A 22810-nucleotide genomic window follows, 5' to 3' on the forward strand; every position below is an offset into this window, starting at 1 on the left:
TGCTTATCTGCATTGTTATTTTATTTTAGCTCTTCTTTAATGACATTGTTGTCATGAACTCAGAGTATCTCTATGCTTGTCATTTCTTGTTCTAGTTATCTATTACAGTATAACAAACTATCTCAAAACTCAGTCAAAACTATCTCAAAACTGTCGAGGCTCTATGGGTTGACATGGCTCAGTTGCAAGGTCCTCACTTGGAATCTCTCATTTGAAACATGCAGAGAGGGGGATAGGTGCAGGAGTTATCTGAAGACTCGACTGGGCTGCACATCCAAGATGGCACCTTGATGCTTCTCCACATGACCTCTCTCTTTGGCAGAATAGGCTGGACTTCCTACATGGTAGCTCAGGACTTAAAATACTCAGTGAGTTAAAAACTCATTAACTGGATTTGTTGGTCTAAGAATAAAAGTGCCTGTACAAATTACCTTCTATTATACTCTATTTTTTCTCAGGAGGCCTCTTCCTTCCTAAGACCCTCCAACATCTCCAAAGCAGAAAGAAGAAATTGGTAGGCCAATTTTGTGAACTAACTCTGGAACTGTTATTGGAGTCATTATATTGGTCAAAGCAGGCATATTCAAAGGAGTCCAGAAATAATTTCCATGCCTTTATAGAGAAGTGACATTATTTTATGAAAGAGCTTGTGGAATGAGATATAGTGTTAGAACCATCTTTGAAGAGTATGATGTGCCTGAGTCAGATATTGAACATTCACTAAAAATTACTTTCAAAATGTTTGATATACTTGTATTAGTCCGGGTTCTCCAGAGAATTAGAATCTATCTCTGTCTCTATCTCTATCTCTATCTCTATCTCTATCTCTATCTCTATCTCGATCTCGATCTCGATCTCTATCTCTATCTCTCTCTCTATCTCTGTCTCTAATCTAGCAATCATCTATTATCTATCTATCTATCTATTTATCTATCTATCTAAAGAGATTTATATGAGAAATTGGCTCACAAGACTATGGAGAGTGAGAAGTTTCACAACTTGCCACATGCGAGCAGGAAGCCCAAGAAAGCCAGGAGTGTAAATCTGGTAAATCTGAGTCTAAAGACCTGAGAACCAAGGGAACAAGTAAATGGTGTAAAAACCAGTACAAGGGCAGGAAAATATAGTCGTCCTAATTTAGCAAGTAGACAGGACCCAAAAGGACGAATTTCTCTGTCCTCCACCCTTTGTATATTCAGGCCTTAATGGGTCAGATGATGCATACCCACATTGAGGAGGACAATTTACTTAACTGAGGTTCACTATTCAAATTCTAATCTTATCCAGAAATGGCCTCACAGAATCCTGAAATAACGTTTAATTTGGGCCCCACTTTGTCCAGTCGAGTTGACTCAGAGTTTACCACTAGATTTGATGATAACCCATTCTACACAGCATAAGTAATAATTTATATTGTGCAGTTGATTTTACATAAATATCCTAGAGCTAGAATCAAGATCAAGCTCTCCCTCAGCTAGCTAAAGGGAGAGATTTACCTGATAATCTGTCGCAAAATTTCAAAAGATAATTAGTATAGTGAAAAAAATCTTTGAATATTATATATTCGAAGTTAATACTTCTTAATGTGTTTAGGTCCAGGAACTACAGGAAGTATTTCACTAAGTATCTGCAGAAAGGAGACAACTCACAGATTATTGTATCAAACGCCAGAAATTTTACTGAATTTTCTTTAAGAGTTTGAAGTGAAAGACCAAGTTTCAAGTTAGAAGAAAAGAAAAGATAGTGAATTCACTGATAGTTTGTTTATATCCTAAATGGTTAAACACTTAAATTTTAAAATCAGTTAGTTCTCATAGTTATGACTTTATATAATCATCTGATTCAGGATTCAGCAAGCTTGGCCTATGGGCTAAATCTGGCCCGTCACCTATTTTTGCAAATAAATTTTGTTTACACACTTTATTTGCATCTATGACTATTTTGCTACAATGATGGATTTGAGTAGCTGGGCAGAAATCATATAGCCTGCAAAGCCGAAAGTATTTACTATTAGGTCTTTCAAAGAAAATTTGCTAACTTCTGTTTTACAGAGAAAGTTTGATGACCCCTTACTGAAATAGCAAAGGTTGAATTTGTATTTTTTAAAAAGATAAGACAAGTTCTGTACATATAGATGGAAGTCTTATCTCCTTAGACGTTGGATGTCTTGAAATATAAGGCAGGAATCTCCTGAAAAAGAACAGAATACAACAGAATGTATTTTGCATGGGAACTTTTATTTTTAGACCAACAAATCAAGTTAATGAGATTCTAACCTACTGAGTATTTTAAAAATCAAGGTCGGAAAATTTATAAAAAGTTTAAAAATATGAATAATAAAATGACAACAACTATGTTTCCATCAACAATTACTCTAAATGTAAATGGATTACATGCTCCAATCAAAAGATGTAAGGTAGCTGAATGGATAAGAAAACAAGACCCTCACATATGCATATGCGGCCTACAAGAGACTCACTTCAGATTGAAAGACACAGACTGAAAGTAAAAGAATGGAAAAAGATAGCTCATGAAAATGAAAACAAACAAACAAAAAGCTGAGGTAACAATACTTATACTAGACAAAATAGATTTTAAAACAAAGGCTATAATAAGAGATAAATAGGGACCCAGTAATCCCACTTCTGGGTATTTATCTGAAGAAATCCCAAATACTTATTTGAAAAGACATATGCATTTATATGTTCATTGCTATATTATTTACTATAGCCAAGATATGGGAACAACTTAAGTGTCTATCAATGGAGAAAGAAGTGGCATGCATATATATATATATATATATATATATATATATATATATATATATATATGATTTCACTTATATGTGGAGTCTAAAAAACAAAATAAATGAACAAGCAAAACAGAAACAAGCTCATAGATACAGAGAACATTTTGAGTGTTGCCAGATGGGAGAGGAGTCACGGGGGACAGATGAAAAAGCAGAAAGGATTAAGAAGTACAAATTGGTAGTTACAAAATAGTCATGGGCATGTAAAATATAGCATAGGGAATATAGTCAATAATATCATAGTAACTATATATGATGTCAGATAAGTATTATATTTATTGGGGTGATCACTTCGCAAGTTATATAAATGTCTAATCTCTATGTTGTACACCTGAAACTAATATAATGTTGTATGTTAACTATCATTGAAAAAATTATTAGAAAGAATATTTACAAATATTTGCCTTTGGATATACAAAGGTCCATGTGATTGCTTCATAGATTCCTTTTAATTAATATTGATACTTTTAATTAAAAATTTTTTTTCAATGACAGTTGACATTCAGTATGATATTAGTTTCAGGTGTAAACATAGTGGTTAGACATTTATATAATTTATGAAGTGATTCCCCAGTAAGTCTAATACCCACCCTGACACCATACATAGTTATTATAATATCATTGACTATATCCCCCATGCTGTATATTACATTCCTGTGACTATTTGGTAACTGAGAATTTGTACTTCTTAATCCCTTCACCTCTTCCACCTATCTCTCCACCCCTTCCCGACACCTGGAAAATCTAACGTTAAAAAATATATGTCTAACTTAAAAAAAACATTGATTTTTTTTAGTGACTCATATTTCTTGATGTTAGATTATCCTTTTCAAGAGTGTATTTAACTTTTTTTGCTTTTCTCACACTTTCATTATTTCTTCTCATCATTCAGAGTGATTCACTTTGCCTAGAGAAGGCTTTTTTTTTTTTTTTTAATAAAAGGAATGGGGAAAAGCGAACATTTGGTTTTTCAGTTCTGAAATCAGCCCTTGAAGCTCTCAATGGAACCGATCAGCTTGAAAACCAAAGCTTTAGTTTCACAAGTTGAAGATTTTGTTAGGAGAAGAAAGGGTGGTAGGATATCAGCAGGATCAACCTTGAAAGAAGCAGGATATTGAGCGTATGTCACAATAATAAGTTGAAAAAAAGGTGATATTCAGTGCTCTCCGTAGATTAAGTATGCTCTTCCCACCCTTGGACTTTCAGCTGGAGAGAATATGGATTGAAGCATCATATTAAAGGGGATAAGAGAGATTTGATTGAGGGGCCTAGGGTGACCACAGGGAGGACAGAGTTATCTCTGAGAAGCAACTTTCCTGTGGCCACACAGATCACCCCACAGTGTGGCCTATACTGGGAAGCCTTTCAGCACACCATTGCCTGGTGAGGGTCCACATGTCTGCCATGGATCATCTCATGGAAGTAATCTTCTTCATGCTCTAAGACCTTTCTTAGCTCATCCCAACTCTCCTGTGTGGCCAGCCTCTTTAGAATGACCCAGGACACTCATAAACCTCCCAAACCTTAGTGTCTGGAAGAGGTGTGTAGAGGAGAAGCTCTGCCACACTTCCTGATAACCTTGCCTGTCTCCATATAGACACATGGGCAAGGAGTGACTGCAGTCTGGCCCCACTCTTGGTAGAGCACCTTGTGGCTCCACCTGAACCATAGAGGGATAAGCAGCCTAGTAAAGAGAGGCTATAGGTAGTTTCTCACCCATGTCTCTTATCTTTTGGGGCACAGTCACAGAGCCATTTCTCATCTATCTTCCTAGTTTCCATTGAACATGAAACTTTCAGCCTTGGCCTTCCTTAGTGTTTCAACTACAGACTTCTGCGTAAGTCTATCCACTTGACTATAGATGAGAACTTGTTCCTCAACAGCAGAATGACCTGCCCACTTGTGCTATCTGTGTTCCGGCCCTTCCACTTCAGTGTCATCTGTGGGACCAGGGCTACAGGGAGCTGATACCAAGTTGATCCCACTTTCTCTGAGTAAAAAACTGTTTGACTTCATTTGAGCTCATTGTCTTTCTATGGGCTGAATCAATGGAATTGTGTGTGGTGTGTAACCCTAACAACTGCCATCGATCTTCAGATCTTCACTGTCATGCAGAGAATGCTTAACTGCTTGATGAGGGGCAAGGTGTTACCCTACTTTGACAACAACATGAAAGGATATTTCCCTTGTTTACTAGCAATCTCCATTCTCAAAGAAATCCTTATTTGATCACCCAAGCATGGCACAAAACCTGTAACATTCCATCTTCTTATTAACCCTAAAAGACAAGAGTAAACATCACAAGGTTGCTATATGTTCTCCTAATCAAAATTTCCTCTCCTAGGTCTGAGTTAACTTCTTTTATCTCCACAGGGGGATTTTTCTGTATAAAGAAAGAAACTCTGGGAGACATACAGGGAGTGGACTCCAGAGCAGTCTCCTTCCCTGCCTTACCAGCAGTCATCTTGGAGTTGCTCTATCTCCCTGCAACTCAGTTTCTTTACCTTTTAAACATAGTTAATGTTCAGTAATTGTTACAATTAAATGAGATAATATATGTAAAAAGCTTACAATAGAACTGGCACACAGTAGATGTATAATAAACATTATCTATTATATTGATGAAAAAAGTAGTTCTCAAACTATAAGGACATTGGAATCACCTGTCCACTCCCAGGATTTCTGAGTCAGTAGGTCTTGGGTTGTGCTCCAGAATTCACATTTCTAACAAGTTCTCAAGTGATCCTGCTTCTGCTGATCTGGTAACTACACCTTGAGAATCACTGAGTTAGGATTCATTTGCATGTTAATAACAGACAAACAATCCTAGTGGCTTAAAGAAAATGGAATTTTATTCCTAGAGCTTCAGCGTCCATAGCTCGTGTGGTGCTCCTCAGAGACAGACTGTTTCTATCTTTTCAGCTTGCCACCCATAGACTGTTGTCATAGACGGTCATGCACACTGTCACAGATGGCAGAGCACCATGGTTGAATTCCATCTATTAAGAGAGAGAAGTTGGAGAAAAGGGAAAGCGAATAATACTTTTTTGTAAGGAAACAACCAAGAAATTATACACATCAAATGTTCACCTAACCAGAGCTTAAGTCAAATGGCCACATCTAGCTCCAGGATAAGTGGAAGAAATATAAATTTATCGGTAGCCACAGGCCCAGCCAATAAACCAGAGAGAAAGCAAAGAATATTAACAGCATGTAGGAGTCCTTCCAGAGCTACAAACTGCTTTTTTCATGCGAACAATGGCATGAAAGAATTTTCTGTGGGTAAGAAGATGTAAATATCCAACATCATTTTCCCCCAAATATGAGCATAGCTTATTTCATTTTTTATCTTTTATCCATTCAAAAAAGTCATTTGTTTCATTCACAAATGAAAGATTATATCTTCTCTGGGAAAAATAAAACTGTTCACCTTTCTTTCCTAATAATTTGGATTCTCATCAAGTTTCTTCCTGATGAGGAATCAATAGGTAATGTGAGAGAATATAGGAAATAGAGCTTCGGTGGGAAAAATCAAAGAGAATTTGGAGCAAGATGCCAGTAGGGCTACCTAGCTAGGATAGCAGAAAGAGGCCGGAACTCTAACATGTGATTTGAAGTAGGAAAAATATTAAAAGAAGACGGCTTCCATGCAGAAATTTTTGCATGATATGGCTGAGAGCACTACTCTAAAGGGGTATCTTGGGGGTGCCCAGGACTTGGTTAAATCACAGTCCTCACCAGTCCACCCCTTTGTCTTCATCTAAGAACTTCATGTTGCTTTTCATCTAGGCCCTGGGTGGCTGGTTGTCTACAGGCCTCACCATCTGACTACCAACTTATGCTGGTGTCTGGGCTAGGCCATGACTCTTTCCTCTGCTGTGATGGCCTACTCTAAGAAATGCCTTGCCACAGTTCTCCTAGCAAACCCTACTAGTCTAAAGGAGACTCCTAGATCTTGGGGCAATGGTGGAGAATAGTCACCATTCGGCTCTCAAGGATAGAAGTGAGCTAGCCCAAATCCCTGCAGTAAAATAACAAAGAGCAGCCACTCATGCCATATTAGTCAAAAGCAAAAGAAAGAATCATAAAGAAAAAGATTAACCAATTTTGCTATATAAAATGAATAACTTCAGGACATTAATAAATAAATAAACTTCACAGATAACCTCTTTGTACTTTATAGAGTTTTGCAAGGATTAAATGCATTAGCAATAAAGGACATTATTGGAACAATTGGGAAAATTTGAATATGAATATGGACTGTATATTTGTATATTAGAAAATATCATATCTATGTCAAATTTCTTGAGAATAAGAATAACAGTATTGTGGCTATTTTGGAGAATTCCTTGTTCTTATACTAAATGCTGAAGTATTTAGAGATGAAGCATAATGATCTCAGAATGTCTCTAAGGTTTGGTGAAAAAGTATATACACATTTAGGAGGAGAGGCACACAGAAGCAGAAAGAGATAACATAAATATGGCAAAATGTTAATCCTTGGTAAATCTAGGTGAAAGGTTAATAAGGGTACCATGTACTAGTCTTCCATTTTTCTGAAGTCTTGGTATTTTGCAAAATAAAAAATGAGGAGACAATGAGTTATGCACATAACACCTTACAAATGTTAGTGATCAGACAAAAATCACTCTGAGGATAGGGTTCTTCATTTTCATATGCCCAGTGTCTAATTGTTGTCCAGCTCCATAGTAACTACTCAGTACGTCTTATAAATGAATAAATAAAAGGATGAATAAATTTTTATCTTCTTGCTTCTTCTCACTATCTACTTTCCTTCACTACTCCCAATTTCAAACTTTTTTTTAGGTTTATATTAAATCATAAATTGCAGTTAAGAGTTTACATATTAGCCCTATTTATATGTATGTGTATAAGAATTTTCCTCTCTATCCCAATCCCTAACCCACTTAAAACCAAATTAAGTAGAAGTAGGGTTGCCAGATATAACATACAATATTCAATTAAATTTGAATTTCAGATAAACAATGAATTATTTATGTAATATAAGTATGTCCCAAATATTTTACAAAGGCCAAATATTGAATGGAGCATACTTATACTAAAATATTATTCATTGTTTATCTGAAATTCAAATTTAACTAGATAGCTTATATTTTTATTTGTTAAATCTGGCAACTCTCATAAAAGCTATTTATTTCCCTGATATATATGGCTGACCCTGTCCGCATGTATGTCAAAGTCTTAATTATGTTGATTTATCCACAAGAACGTGTTTGTAGTTCTTCTGAGTTTTAAACCAGAGTGGAAATAAGTTTTCATCCTTTAGCCAAATTGCCCACCTACTTGTCTCACATTTTTCCATTCTGAATCTCTCATTTTTCTTCAAATAACACATTTGAACAATTGCATTTTTATTTGTGATAAAATCTATTGATAGAACATACATATAGGTCACATAAAAATACATGAGAATAATAATTAAACTATACAGTGTTGAATAGGTAGTATGATTAAAGAACTACAAACACATTTATTGTATACAGTGTCATTAATGTCAATGAATCTCTTCTTAGAAGCAATTCTTGCACAAAGAGTATGTTTTGGCAGTTAGTAATAGAGCAAACATATTAAAAATACTATTTAGAGAATTACAACCTCAAAATATTCAATCAAACTTGATTTTATGGATTGGTTTACCACTTGACAAATGGCTCTGATTTACAATTACCTTTGATGATATACCAGGGAAAAGCAAACATGAAGCCCATTACTTGCAGAAGCAATTACAGAAAATCACTTTGGAACAGTAGCACCATTCCGCATTATAATATGCACATGTGTTATATTGCACCTTCCTGAGTTGAACTTTGAAAACTGTAGCCACATGAAACACCAGAATGGATGACCTCATCCCAGGCTGGGCTTTCACTGGTGGTAGTAGTAATTTTGACCATCATAGCCATCATAGCTATGCCCTTTATAGTAGCTATACTCATCCTCATAGGCTCGGTAATTGTCCCCTCGAGGCTCCCTATTCTCGTTTTCATAGACTTCATATCCATTATCATATTCATTGGTGCCCGTTTGTTCGTACTCCCCCTCATATTCAGCGGTGGTAGTTTTCCTTAGTGTTGGGGTGGTGGTCCCATAGAACTCCTGTGGTGGAGTCGTAGGTTCAAGCCTGCCATTGTCGTGCTCTCCGGCCACTGTGTTTCCTTCTGCATTGGCATCAGGGACACCTTCTTCTTCTCCTTCTTCTTCTCCATTGTCTCCGCCACTGCTGCCATTGCCATTTTCTACCTCTGTGCTGTTGGTGCTGGTGCCATTTACCCCTTGCCCATTTTCATCCACTTCTGCTTCATTTTCTTCATTTTCATTTCCTTCCTCTTCCTCTTCTTCTTCTTCCTCTTCTTCTTCTTCTTCTTCTTCATCACTTTCCTCCTTTTTGGTAGCTTTCTTTCCTATATCTTTTGTCTGTAAAAAAAAAAAATTGGAAAGACTCTACATCCAGGCATGAAAATGTAAAACTTAAGGTCATAAATGTCATCAACATAGGCTGAACTGACAGCCTTGTTCTAGATGTAACTCTGAATTGAAGTCCATTTAACTTATGAAAGAATTGCGGGGGGTGGGGGGCTTTGAGAATTCCAAATTAGTACTTTTGCCATTGGGTTTGATGGAACAAAATGTATCTGATAAATAAGACTTCTGTGTGAGAGATGCTTTCTATAGCTTTATTACTCACTTTCTCTGTTTTGGTCCCTTTGAAAGAGGCATCTCTCAAGACTGTCACTCATTGCTAAGATACTTATCCTTTGTCTTCTGGTATAATGTAGAAAGTCAGTGTAATAACATGGGAAGAGATCTTACCTGGGAAAAGATCTTTCCTTATTTGTTAAAAGGAAAATTTTGTCTGTTATTGCTTTCTCAATGAGTTAAAGAAGATAATATAAAATACACTGAATACAGTGTCAAAATAACCTTAGACTTCAGTTAAGAAATGAAATCAGATGTAACATTTTGGAGGAATTATTACCTTCTTGGGAAGCTGGATCGCGGCTAGACCTATATTTCCTGCTTCAGATGTGGTTTCCTCTCCATAGCCGGGTGTGGCAGTAGAAAGGGTAGAGTTCTCCGCCTCTGATTCCTCGTCTTCATTTTCATCAGACTCTTCATTGTTAGCTTCTTCATTTGAAGTCTCCTGGTAGAAACACCCAGAGCATGAAAAATTATTTTAGCCAGAAGATAACTCAAGATTTGCTGGTATTATGAACCATTGTTGGAACAACAAAAAAAAAACTTTGTATCTCTCAGTCAACTCATCACCCAATGTTGACAATTCTTCCTCCTCTTAATGCCATTTGTACTTCTCACTTCTAAAAACTCAGCTCAAAGTTATTCCACCCTATTTACCCCACTGTAGTGTGTTTTAGATATTTCTACATTTTATTTAATCAATTCAAAATATTTGTGTAATAATTTCTACATATCTTCATATCTGCTATCACATTATACAGAACTTAGTTTCTTAAAGTCTTTCCATTGAAATCTTATTAATTAAAATAATTTAATTTAACTAAATCAAAATAATTTAATTTAAGTAATTAAAATTAAAATCATCAATAACTACTATAACGTGGTAGTAAATTAATTCTTATATTTGCTGACAAATAAGCTGAGAACTTTATACCTATTTTTATATTCTGTTGAGTAGCCCTGTTAAGGTAAGATTGCTGCTCTTACCCTTTGGAAAAGGAAAACGAGCTCAGAAAACTAAATAATTTGCTTAAAGACTCATGGTAACTGATGAAGCTAAATCTTTCTAACTCAACAAAGCTGAGCCCTTTTTGATGGACCATGAGTTGTTGATGATTAGAATTTCTATGAATATGCCTAAGATATTTTTTTCAATAGGAAATTTTTTTTATAGAAACTAACTCCAAACAAATTCATAGCATATCTTAATTGCTACCCACCACCCTCCCAAAAGTGAATATATCTCATTTACTTTCAGGTTTATTAAACAACAAAAAAGATATATTTAATTCAAAATCCATCTGTCAATGTGTAAGCCAGTTCTGTGCCATATGCAGCATTCAAAAAATGTTAGACATTTGACACACAATTAATTTTCTGTGTAATGAAGGAAGTAAACACTCCAAGAAATCTTTTATAATATATTAGGTTAATGCATGAATATGTTTTTTAAAAAATTACCAGTCCTCAAATGAATGCTTATTATAATCTTTAACATTTTAGTAGTCTTTTTCCTTTACTCCATATTGCCAGTTACTCCAATTGTTTGTTAATTGAGTTAATCTCACAATGTAATTTATAACTAGTATTAAAAGTTAGGAATTCATGCATGTAGAGTTGTTTAAATGAGTCTTAGAAAATCAGATTAATTTTAATGTATTTTTAAAGATATTATGATATTAGGATAACTTTAACTAGGCAACCTATATTTTAAGACTTGAAAACAAATAAATAAAACCTAGATTTAGCCTACCTTATTATTAAACAAGTGACTAAAAAGAATATGTTTGCCTCATCAGATTTGTAAATTCCAATGTCAATGAACCCTTGGTACTACTAAAGTCCACCCCAAAATAGTCTACAAGCTAATTGTGTCAATTTCCATAAACACCATACTATTTCTTTTTTTCGTGTTTATGCTTTAGCCCAACAGACTAAATCTTTTAGGGGTAGAGGAGTAAAGATCCTTAGAATAGGAGAAATATACATGTTGGGTCCTGTACCCTCATTTCATAGGTGAAAAATCTGAGGTTCAATGGAATAAATGGTATGAGGTCAAATAGATAGCAGTTTATTGGTGACAGGATCATGACTATAGGCCCAAACTCCCAACTTATAGACATCTATGTTTCCTCCTGTAACACCCTTTCTTTTCCTAGACACTTTATTTAAGGATATCCTGTTGCAATGAGTTAAAAAGGGAAAAAGTATTATTAACTCACTAGAATGGCTAAAATAACTAGAAAAAAAAAGTGTTGGTGAGAATGAGGAACAACTGGAACCTTTACATACTGACAATGACAGTTTACATTGGTATATCTGCTTTGGAAAGCTGTTTGGTTGCATCTACTCAGATTGAACATATGCATAGCCCTTTGACTTAGAAATTTTACTTCTAGATAAATTAGCTTCCAGAAATGAATGCATATAATCACCAGAAAGAGTATTAAAATGTTTATAGCATCACTCTTTGTTACAACCCAAACTTGGAAACTACCCAAATGCACATCAATAGAAGAATAATACATTGTGGTATATCCATGTAACAAATATCGACAATGAAGATGAACAGTTTACAACAACAGAACAGTATGGATCAATCTCTGAAGCTGAGAGTGGAATAGGCCACACACAAAAGAGTATATGCTGTATGATTCCATATATATAATAAAAATAGGCAAAAGCAGTCTATCTGTTAGGAGCTGCCCTTGGTAGGGCTTGGTTAATGAATGGAATGATGCCCAAAGCACGTGTTGCTTTTAGATATGGGTGCTGGTTACATTTACATGTTACATTTATGAAATTTCAATGACCTGTATACTTATGATAATTGTGGTATATATATTATATTTCAATAAAGGTTTAATGTTTATCAAGGCTAGTAGTTCAGAAGTAGAGACAAATGTATGATCACCTAGTAGAAAATATGCTTAAGCACCTTCTCCTGTAAATACAGTTCCTGGGGACTCTGAATTTAACTTGAATTGCCAATGAAATTTTAGGAAAGAAACAGGAAAAAGAAGTGGCTATAGAACCTCTTCAGAATGGAAGACTCCCAGGTTTATTCATCCACTTTTCTGTGATCACGTTTAATGATCTTTATAGCATTTATTCCTCTGAAGGTTCAAAATCAAACCACTGAATATTTACTGGGAACCATATATGTATAAGAAACTGTGCTAGGAAGTATGAGGAAATATAAAAGAGAGTACAGCACTGTTCCTCCCCAAAGAGGGATGAAATCTATGTTCTCTACATCCTCTGGGTCATGAGGAGCTTGCAGATAAGTTCTAGAAGTACCATCAATATTCAAATTGCTGGCAAAATTTTGAGTGTGTGAAATTTCATAAGACTCTTAAAGAGTCTTGAAGGAGTCCTAATCTTCCCCAATCTCCAACTACCATCACAACAAATGAAAAACCACTGCCAAAATGTGCACAATCTAATTGGAAAATCTAACTGGGCAAGGCAATTTTACAATCACTATACAGCAAACATCTATAGTTAAATGGATTACCCTAGCTTAATCCTTGTGAAAGATTACTATATGGAACTACAGGCAAAATTTTGTGGGATTTTCTGGTATTGGCTTGACATTCTTCTTAGGGCCTTCCTTTAAGCGATTAATGAGATTCTAGTAAATTATTGTACTAGAAAAGTTAATTTTATGGTTAAAAAAATTAAACTAATTATTCATCACTTTTAAAGTTCTCACGCCATTTTGTTTTCGAGATAGCAGACATTTATCCATGACCCATTTTCAACTGTCGTTCTCCATTTATAAATAGCAGCTATGAATACCTGAATTTAGAAGCTTCCCAAAACGGTGGATTGCTATAATTGACAATCCAGGAAAATGTACCTAATTAGTATGTTTCATTGGGCAAGAGTGTCAGTTATAAACATGTTGGCACAATTTCCAAGATATATAGATGAATTTTAGCCGGGAAGCACTCTAATTTGTAGTAGTTTATTTGAAGATATTTTTACATCTTGAGCACTTGCATTTTTGTAAGAACATGAATTTTATTATTAATAAAAACACATGAAATTCCTCTTAAAAATAACGACCCTACTTGTGGGTCAAGAAAGGCAGATGAATCACAATAACAGTGTAGAAGATGTAAGATTAGCTATCATATACTACCACTTAGTAAATTAAGTTTTTTTTTAAAGTTCAGTCCTTTAAACAAGCATTGCAGTGAGTTCAGAACTATTATATACTTGTTTTTTTACTATCATATTCTATCCACCTAAATATAAACAATACTTTTCCTTTTTATCAGAATTTATACTTCTTCCACTTAAAATAAAGACTACTTTTGGTTTTGTGTACCACTTATAGGTAATTTTAACCCCAAAATGCAGTAGTGTTTTGAACAGGTCATTTTAGTTGATTCTAACTTAAATAACATTTCACTTGTCCAAAATAGAAAACTCTGGGCAGTTGGTAAGCTGGCAATGTCTATTTGCTGAGTTCTGACTACAGTAGACTAATTTCCTATTTGTTTTTGTGCTGCCTGGTTTGTTATGAAAAATCCTGCAGAAATTCCTTACCTCTTCCTCTTCCTCCTCATCTGAGCTATCACCATCTTCGTTTTCTTCAGATGAGTCACTGCTCTAAGAAATATATACACATGAATTCATACACGTATAAATATGTAATTAGATTTATATTTATTTACTTTAGAACAGTTCTCATACTAATGTGAAAAAGATATGAAGAAATTAGGCATATATAAAATGATGTCAGAGAGAAAAAGCCATTTCACAATGTTTAAGATATGTATGAGATATTCCATTTTTAATTCCTAAAGCTTTGACATCTTGTATGCAAAAACTAGAGCAATGCATCACAGAACTGCTTAACTCTTAGAGAACAAAAGGATTTTCTAGTCCAATTTCTTTATTTTACAGAGAAGGAATCTGAAGCCCAGAATGGTTGTGACTTCTCCAATCAGTTCAAGACAATCTTGGACTAAGATATAGATCACATTGTTTTATTTTATTTATAAAATATGAATGAAATGATGATTAGTCTTATTACAAAATATAAGTTGTTACTGGTTAATTCTCAATAAGCTTGCTTGGTGAATTCTTTAGCTTTGCAAATAATATAACATATTTCATGCAAGTTGGTATTTTAGAAGCTATTATACATATGTGTGTGTAGATAGATAGATAGATAGATAGATAGATAGATAGATAGATAGATTGATATAAAAACACCGCTTTGTTTGAATAAAGCATGAATTTCAAAGCCAATACAGCTTAATCTATTTTGAAGTAACAATCTGGGTTTTAAATACTTAGTTGACTTAAGAGAATAAATAAAAAAGAGCTATGAGAAATATATAAGTAGATAGGTAAGGGAAAAAATCCTGGAAATAAAACTTTGCAAAATAGAATACATCATGAATACTAAGTCAGATTGTTATATTGGGAGATATATTTTATTAGATTCTTTTGAAAAACAACTATCTTGCAATTCTACATTAGTTAAGGTGTACTTGTTTACATATAATTTGTGGAAATTTTGTATATTAAAGATCTATGAGCTTTTAGTCTATTGATAATGAAAAATAAAATTTCTTAATATCTTCTCATTATGAATATTTTAATTGGACCACACATATATATCCATAAGAATTTCTAGGTGGGAATATCTCTGAGTACTTGATATTTTAGAAAAGTTGAGGTGCTAGTCAGAAACTTAAATTTATTACCATTTGCATTTTATTTAAGAAAGAAAACAAAGCAAAATTTCAAATGAGCAATGTTTATTTATGGGCCTGAGGTAAACCAGAGAATGGAAGACAATTCTGAGAACTCACAACTCATGTATCATTTGTACTCATATTTCTGTGGCCACACACATCCCCCCATAATTATTATGGTGCTAGAAATACTTTAAAATTATCATTTCCTATCATTGTATGAGTTAGAGATGGGTTAGCCCAACATATGGTAGGATGTTATGCCAAGCCACTGTGCTAAGACATCGTTTTCAGCATCTTGACTGCTTTTAGTGTTTCATGAGTCTTAGGTCAAATGGTGCATAATTGGTACCCTGAACCCAAACTGTATAGGAATAAAAATAGTGCAATTCTGGTTTGTTGTGTATTTAAAATCAACACTACTCCCTCCAGCTATCAAAAGCCCTCTTCACAGGTAACCCAATAAAAACAGAAACTCTTATTTTTAGTGCTTAGTTATTTTCCTTTTTGTTTTCAAATTGTAAGAATGTTTTGTTTTTCATGCAAGCATTTTAGTTTACTTCACAAACTTATTTCTCTCCTCTGCAGTTCTTGAGCCACACTTCCATTATAATTATGTTTCAACGTATGACATATTCATTGCTCTAGTGATCTACACCGGTCAAAGTTTCAGAAAATTTTCAGCAATCACCACTGATTATTAAGAATGTTTTTAAATGATCTCTACTATTTATAGAGTCAATTTTTTTTCCTACTAAATAAAGGACTCTAAATTATTGAAAGTAAAACAATTGTATGACAGTACTGAATCAACAATAACATGACAATTAGTGAGTGGCCTTATCATTGACTTAATTGTCAGTAACTGATAAAACTGTCCACTTTTGTCAGTGAGTTAACAAAAATAGCTGAATTGAATGTACCGAGGTATTTGTTTTTATTATATCATTTTAGAATGGACCCAAATGATCCTATTCTGTGTGTATGTATTTCTGCTTTAAAAGAGAATTTAGGAATAAATTTTGTTTTAACATATGAAAAACAAACTTTTTGCAGTAAGTGGTCTTTCTGGCTGATTTTCATTAAGAGATGAATTTCGGTGTTTGGTAATTAAACATGATTCCCTTTGAATTGTAATGGGTGAGAAGGAAAATTAATTTTTATACTTACTTGAACCGGAAACCGTTTTAGAGAAGGATAAAAGTAGGCATGCTTGTAAAGAGAGTATCGTGGTCTGTACTTAAAGACCTGCATAAACAAAATAAATGGTTTTTGTGTTTAATATACAATTAATCTAGAGTTAGTGTAGTCAGGGAAAAGAAGTATGCTAAATTAATTACCCCATTTTCTTCAGAATCCTCTAATTTGGCTCTTCGGTGAAAATTTTTCGTCTATTTAAAAGAACATTGAATTATTACATATTTTCTCACATAAAAAGACAAAAATAGAAATAACTATAGGTTTTTAATGTAGAACTTACTGAGAAAGCACAGGCCATTCCCAGAATACTGAGCAAAATTAAAGCAGTCTTCATTTTGGTGATTGCTTCTGGAATCAATAAAATGATAAAGTTAATAAATATTAAAACTAAGAGTGTAACATTTTGCTCATATTAGATGAAGTATTTCATTTGTTTTTATTTCTGTCCAATCATAGTTTTAACTAATGAAGACCAAATTTCTGCTTTCATTTTAAAATTGTTCCTTCTAATTAATGGAAGACTGACTTTACCCACCTGTTTAAATAATCGTGAATTCCATATTTGGTCTTAACCTATCTGCTGTGATCTGTCACTGGAAGACCATTTCATCACTGCAAAGGCCTTGAAGCCAGCATACTTTACACTGAGCCTCAGAGGCCTCCTTAGTGTCATTGACATAGGAATCTCAGCTAAGTGAATTGAATTGTTTCAGTGTAGTTATGTGACCTGTTTTATTTGCTTAACAAGCTAAGCAAAATTGAATACATTTAAATAACTGCTTTTATGTCAATGGTCTGACAGGTCCTAGCTTCTATATAGCTTTTGAACTAAAGGTCATTTGTAAAATGGAGGCTAGGAGCCATTTTTCTATGAACATCTTAGAATACTTGAAGTGATCCATAACATGTGGAATACTATTCTCACAGCATGTTGCACTGAACAGCCATGTCTGAGGATGATTCTATGAGAAGAGTTTATCAGGGAAAATTCTCCTCAAATTAGGTTTTTCCCCAGCTCCATTTAAGGTTTCCATCACTGTTATGGGATGGATCAGGGGATCTCAAGGGTCAGGGAAGAATTAAAGATGCAACCCTCAAAGTGGGAATGGTTCCAGAACAGGCTTGGGGTTTGCAGCCATGTGAAGATTTCAATTTCACATAGATTTCTCATAAGTAAAAAGAGAGAGAGAGAAAGAAAGTGCAGCCCTATACTAATTTTACTGTATTTAATAAAATCCAATTTAATAGAGTTTGGATAACTTAGCTGACAGCCTACTAACACCAGCCTATTTGCATTGACACATTTAACTGATAGTGTCTTCTCACACAGAGTGACATTTTAGGCAACATTTTAGAAGTATGTAATGGTGATGGTACTATCCCCATAAACACATGTGAAAAAGTAATATTTAAAATGTATGAAACTCAGGTCACATATGGTACTCTGAAGGTTGATTTTGCATTTTGTCATCATTAGCCAAGATTTATTTCATCCTTACTGAGTATCTGACACTCAAACACACACCACACAAGGTAAAGTTTGAGACCTAGAGAAGTTGCCTTGGGTCTTAAGTTACATTCTATTTGGGCAGAGTGAGTCTTTTAATTTTGATGCCTACACACTTCCTCACGATTTTCTCTACTTTAGCAGAATTTCTTGATAGGCATAGCAGGATAAAGAGACTTTGCCCAAAGGGGGCCCATCTGTTTATGAAGTATTTTTTACTCTTGAGTGCTCTGAAAAATACTTTGAACTTTGCCACCCAAGATTGAGCCCACTCGCAAACAGGAAGATTGTTGCTCCGCAGTTTCAAGAAAAGAGTTGGAGTATTTATAGTATCTTAAAGAGCTTAAAAACTTAAACAGATGGAACTGTAGAAAGAGTTTTGATTACATAAATTTCTCATAATTAACTATAAAACAACTAGATAAAAACATAACACAGATAATATAAAAAGAACCAAGTGATTCGTGTAGGAAACAATTAATTGGCTGCCTACATAAATCTTATTTTATTTACTTTATGATTCAGCAAAAGCAAAGGCCTCTATAGTGACCACTAATAACTCAGACAACAATTTAAACATTCTTAAAAGATAGTTTTGGAAATCTAATTACAAGATTTTATTGGGAAAGTATAATAAACTACCAACATTATTTGTTTCTCTAATACTACATATTTTTCCATACTGATTTTACAGCTGTAAGATATTAATAGTTTGAAGCTGAATATATAATGTTTTGAAAAGATATTGTATGTATTTGAAATATATATTAGGCATAATTCATGGAGAAATCTACATACACGAAGGCAGATTGCAAATGCAAAATAGTATTCCAGTTAGGTTATCTTAAATGCATCAGAATGAGAAAACAAAGAGTTATCTGTGAGGTGCAGGATGGAAAGTAGGAAGCATAAGTTTCTAATTTATATGCATATTAAGAACTTACTTATATGCATAGGTTAATAAACTTAGCCTTTTGAAAAGAATCTAAAATCTGAGGTACTAGTTTAATTGTAAGCAAGTGTTAAATTAATAGCCATTTTATAGTGCAATCATATCAACAGTTAAGTAAAAAAATTAAAGCCAAGTCCAGAGATGTAAAACATGGAGTGTTTGAGTTTAAGATAATTTATTTGTCATATTAAATCTTACCCTTTTGCAGTTCTGAAATGAGGAAGGAGGCAGGCTCACAGGAGTGAGTAACACAGATTGAATTTTTCCTCTGCTTTCTCACTCACTCATTCACTTGCTTTTGCTGGCTATAAACTCTTCTTTGCCTTCCAACAGCCAATCACTGTCATGGTCAAGGTGATGTCAGAATGTGGACTCTCACCAGAAAATCCCCAAACATCAACACTTTTTCAAGACACAAGCTCAGTTGAATAAACACGAAACAAGTGCCTCTAGTGCCAAGAGGTTTGCATTGTGGAATTTAATTGAAGGTTTAGATGAAGATGAATAGTTTGAGTTCTGAATATATATAATACACTGGATTTGAATTAAAATAAGTAGCAAAAGATTTAACCATTTAAAAATATCCTAATTATGCAAGAGTCCACTATGTTGAAAGGGAAGAAAACTCAGTCATCAGATACAGTCTTACATTATTAGTTTAGTAAAAAAATAATAAGCTAAATAACAAAGGAAAGGACCTGATGAACAATTAATAATTTAACATCAATTATTTTATATTTTTCCTGAAACACACTTCAGTGCTTCACAGGTTAAAACTAGTATAATTAAATGTCAAAATTTTTAAGATATATTTGTTAAAACACATCACTGAATATAAAAGTTAGAACTTTTGAGGATCATGCTACTGAGAGGAAAGTTTTATTTTTTGTTTTATAAAATAAACCTGTTGGGATTATCTATTTATATGGCTCCTTCATGTTGTGCAAATGATGTTTTCTAGAGCTTCTGTATAACTGTTTATTTCCATATTTAATTTTTTCTTTATGTGTATAGAAAAATAGGAATAGAGCTGGCAAGAGTGATCTGTTACTGAAATCATTCAGAAAAACAAAGTACACAAGAAACTGATTGATAAACTGAAGTGCTAATTCTTTAATTTGCAAAAGGAAATTTAGCTTAATAGCTTGCATATTCTTCCTGTTCAGTACTTTTATTCTTTCCCCAGTTGTGGTTTACCTAAGAAATCAAAAATTAATAGATATCATTTTTAAGTGTGTGTGCCAGTTACATTATTAGATATTTAGGGGGAAAAATCATTTATTTCAGAGAAGTTGCCTGGAAAATACAGATTCAACCACATCAATTTAACAAACTTTGAATTATTGAGCTTTTCCCTCATCTTCTTGAATCAGGGCACTGGATGGCCAATTTTCCAGGACATGGAAACCAAATATAAGAACAATTTAGTTCCTGTCTTTAACCTATTTCCCTTTTACCCAGAGAATACTCACCGGTGGTGCTTGTGGTGGCCGAGTTTACCCTGAGATAACCAGCGGATTATAGTCCTAACCTTACCACTAAAGTTTGCTGTACTTTTCCCAAGCTTTTCAGAGAATTACATTAAAACAGGACCAATGCAGTTGGGACAGCTCGTTTGAACACAGAACAGATGCCAAATGAAAAAAAAAAAGATTGCAAAGGGAATGACTATAGCCAGATTCTGTAGTGAACTTATGGCACTGAAATGGTGTGACAAGAAGGAAGTGATAATGTTTTCAGCATTCCACAATGATACATACTGTGATTGAAGTAGACAACATAAATGGAAAGAAAACTAAGAAGCCATGTGCCATTGTGGATTTACATATAATGAGAATATGGGAGCAGTAGACTCAGCTGATCAGATGCTCACTTCTCATCCAAGTGAGCACTAAGGCATCAGTTTTGGTATAAGAAATTCTTTTGCCACCTTCTAAACATTATAGTGTTTAACTCCTACATCCTGTTTAAGAACGACGATCCTGAGCACATGATCAGCCATGTAAACTTCAGACTGACGTTAACTGAAAGAACACTGGAAAAGTGTCACAAGCCAGGGCAACAACATCTTCAAGGTTGTCTGCACCCTGTCTGGAAGACATACCCTCAAGAGCATACCACCAACACCAAGAAAACAGAATTCAACTGGTTACTGCAAAGTTTGCTGCTCGCACAGCGACAAGGATGGCAAGAAGATCTGGAGAAAAATGCAATGTTTTTGTGCAGAATGTGATGTTCCACTTTGCGTTGTTCTATGCTTTAAAATTTACTGCAAAAAAATTTATTAAATACTGATCATCATATCCATTTCTGATACATTAGGATTAGAGACAAGTTCTGTTTAGAAATAACTCCAAGAACAGTTTTTATATTTTATTTTCACATTGAAAACCAGTCAGATTTGCTTCAGCCTCAGCGTGTTTATGTAAAATTAAATTAATGCTGGCAGAAGCCATACTTTTTTTTTCCTAAATGGGAAATGGGTTAAAATTTTCACAGTTGTGTAGGGAGACAGACATATATCCCTAGGACAGAGTAATCAAAATATCTACAAGGTTTAGAGGTGCTGCAGAAATAGAAAGTCTTAATTCTAAACGACAAAAGAGCAGAGAAGCTGGACCCTGACATCAGAATAGGAATTTGCTAGGATATCAATAGGGAAAAAGTTATCAAGAAGGAAGAAGAAAACATTCTTGGGAATGGGTTTAAAGGACATGAAAATGCATGAACAGTATAGTAATGCCACCTGGTATTTGCTGAGTGCACTTGTGCTAGTTTTTTACTTCGGCTATTTCACTCATCCTTCACACATGGAAAACAAATCTATGAGATTAATCCCTCATTCTACAAGTCATTCTACAAGTGAGGCAGGTGAGGCACAGTGATGGTATGTAGGCCCTGGATCACATGGCTAGTCAATAGGGGGAATTTAGAGATCAAAGCCAACTCTGTTTAATTCTACAGTCTACTTTTAGTCATAATTTATCCTTGCTGGAACAGTCGGAAAACATCGATGATTCAATAGATTGGAATAGAATGAGTAGTAGTAGTGACAAATGAGGATGATTGGATAGCCAAAGCCCAGAAGATGGGTGAGGTCATAGGTTGCACTAAGGCATATGGACTCCATCACGAGAGAATATCAAAGGGTTAAAGCAGAAAAATAACATATTGAGATTTGCAGTTAGAAAAACTCTTTTGATGATAAGCCAGAACTGGATCGAAGAAGGCAAGATTGTTACGGAGGAGAGGAGCTTCCAGAAGCTATTTTAGTGGTCCAGGAAAACAGTGATTATAGTCTAAACTAAAGCAGTAACAGTGGGGATGGAAAGGACAGAACAAATCAGAGAGATGTTAAATAGATAAAATCAATAACACTTAGTAGTAGTAGTAGAGATAAGAGAAATAGAGAAGCCTAGGATGACTTTTGAATTTATGGCTTGGGTAGTTTTGTAAGTGTTGAGACCTTATCTCATGCAATACTAGCAGAGTAGTTGTTTTACTATAATCATTCAGCACCTTGTTAAAATATATGATATAACGAAAGGAGTAGAGAACTGAGACTCAAAAGACTGGGGTTTTGTTCTCTATTCTACCCTATGTGAACCACTGAACCACCCTGAAGCTTCAATTCAATCCATCTTTAAGAAATAAGGGGGTTTTCATACACACAGACACATACTAAAACCCATGTTATGTGCCTCTATCGCTTACGAAGCATTCTTGCCAAACAATCGAACTTGAATCTGATGGAGTCTCTATATCCACCAGACTAGAGGAAATACAGAGAATAGAAGAATGTGTGAAATGACACTATTTGGGATGCATTCAGCAAAACCTAGAATGTGGGAAACTATAAGACATAGTACTCGGTTTCTATTTCACTA

The 22810-nt window shown here is 34.4% G+C and overlaps 1 protein-coding gene across 1 annotated transcript; it reads right to left on the reverse strand.

Annotated features, from left to right (window-relative positions):
• Positions 1-7905: 7905 nt before the first annotated feature.
• On the reverse strand, positions 7906-19354 carry LOC107518958 (integrin binding sialoprotein). The gene is made up of 7 exons (XM_016161112.2): positions 19122-19354; positions 16745-16812; positions 16605-16655; positions 16435-16512; positions 14105-14167; positions 9828-9992; positions 7906-9265 (listed from the first exon to the last, which is right to left on the reverse strand). Exons 2-7 carry the CDS (start codon positions 16796-16798, stop codon positions 8717-8719), a joined length of 960 nt encoding a protein of 319 aa, XP_016016598.1. The 5' UTR covers positions 16799-16812; positions 19122-19354; the 3' UTR covers positions 7906-8716.
• Positions 19355-22810: the final 3456 nt, after the last annotated feature.

This window comes from Rousettus aegyptiacus, unplaced genomic scaffold, assembly GCF_014176215.1.
Source record: "Rousettus aegyptiacus isolate mRouAeg1 unplaced genomic scaffold, mRouAeg1.p scaffold_m13_p_10, whole genome shotgun sequence".
NCBI lineage: Eukaryota > Metazoa > Chordata > Mammalia > Chiroptera > Pteropodidae > Rousettus > Rousettus aegyptiacus.

Coding starts and splice junctions, on each gene's coding strand:
- LOC107518958 (XM_016161112.2), bottom strand. CDS start 16,798: ATGAAGACTGCTTTAATTTTGCTCAGTATTCTGGGAATGGCCTGTGCT. Junction 16,656..16,744: donor GAATGGCCTGTGCTTTCTCA/GTAAGTTCTACA, acceptor TCTTTTAAATAG/ACGAAAAATTTTCACCGAAG. Junction 14,168..16,434: donor TAAAACGGTTTCCGGTTCAA/GTAAGTATAAAA, acceptor TATATTTCTTAG/AGCAGTGACTCATCTGAAGA.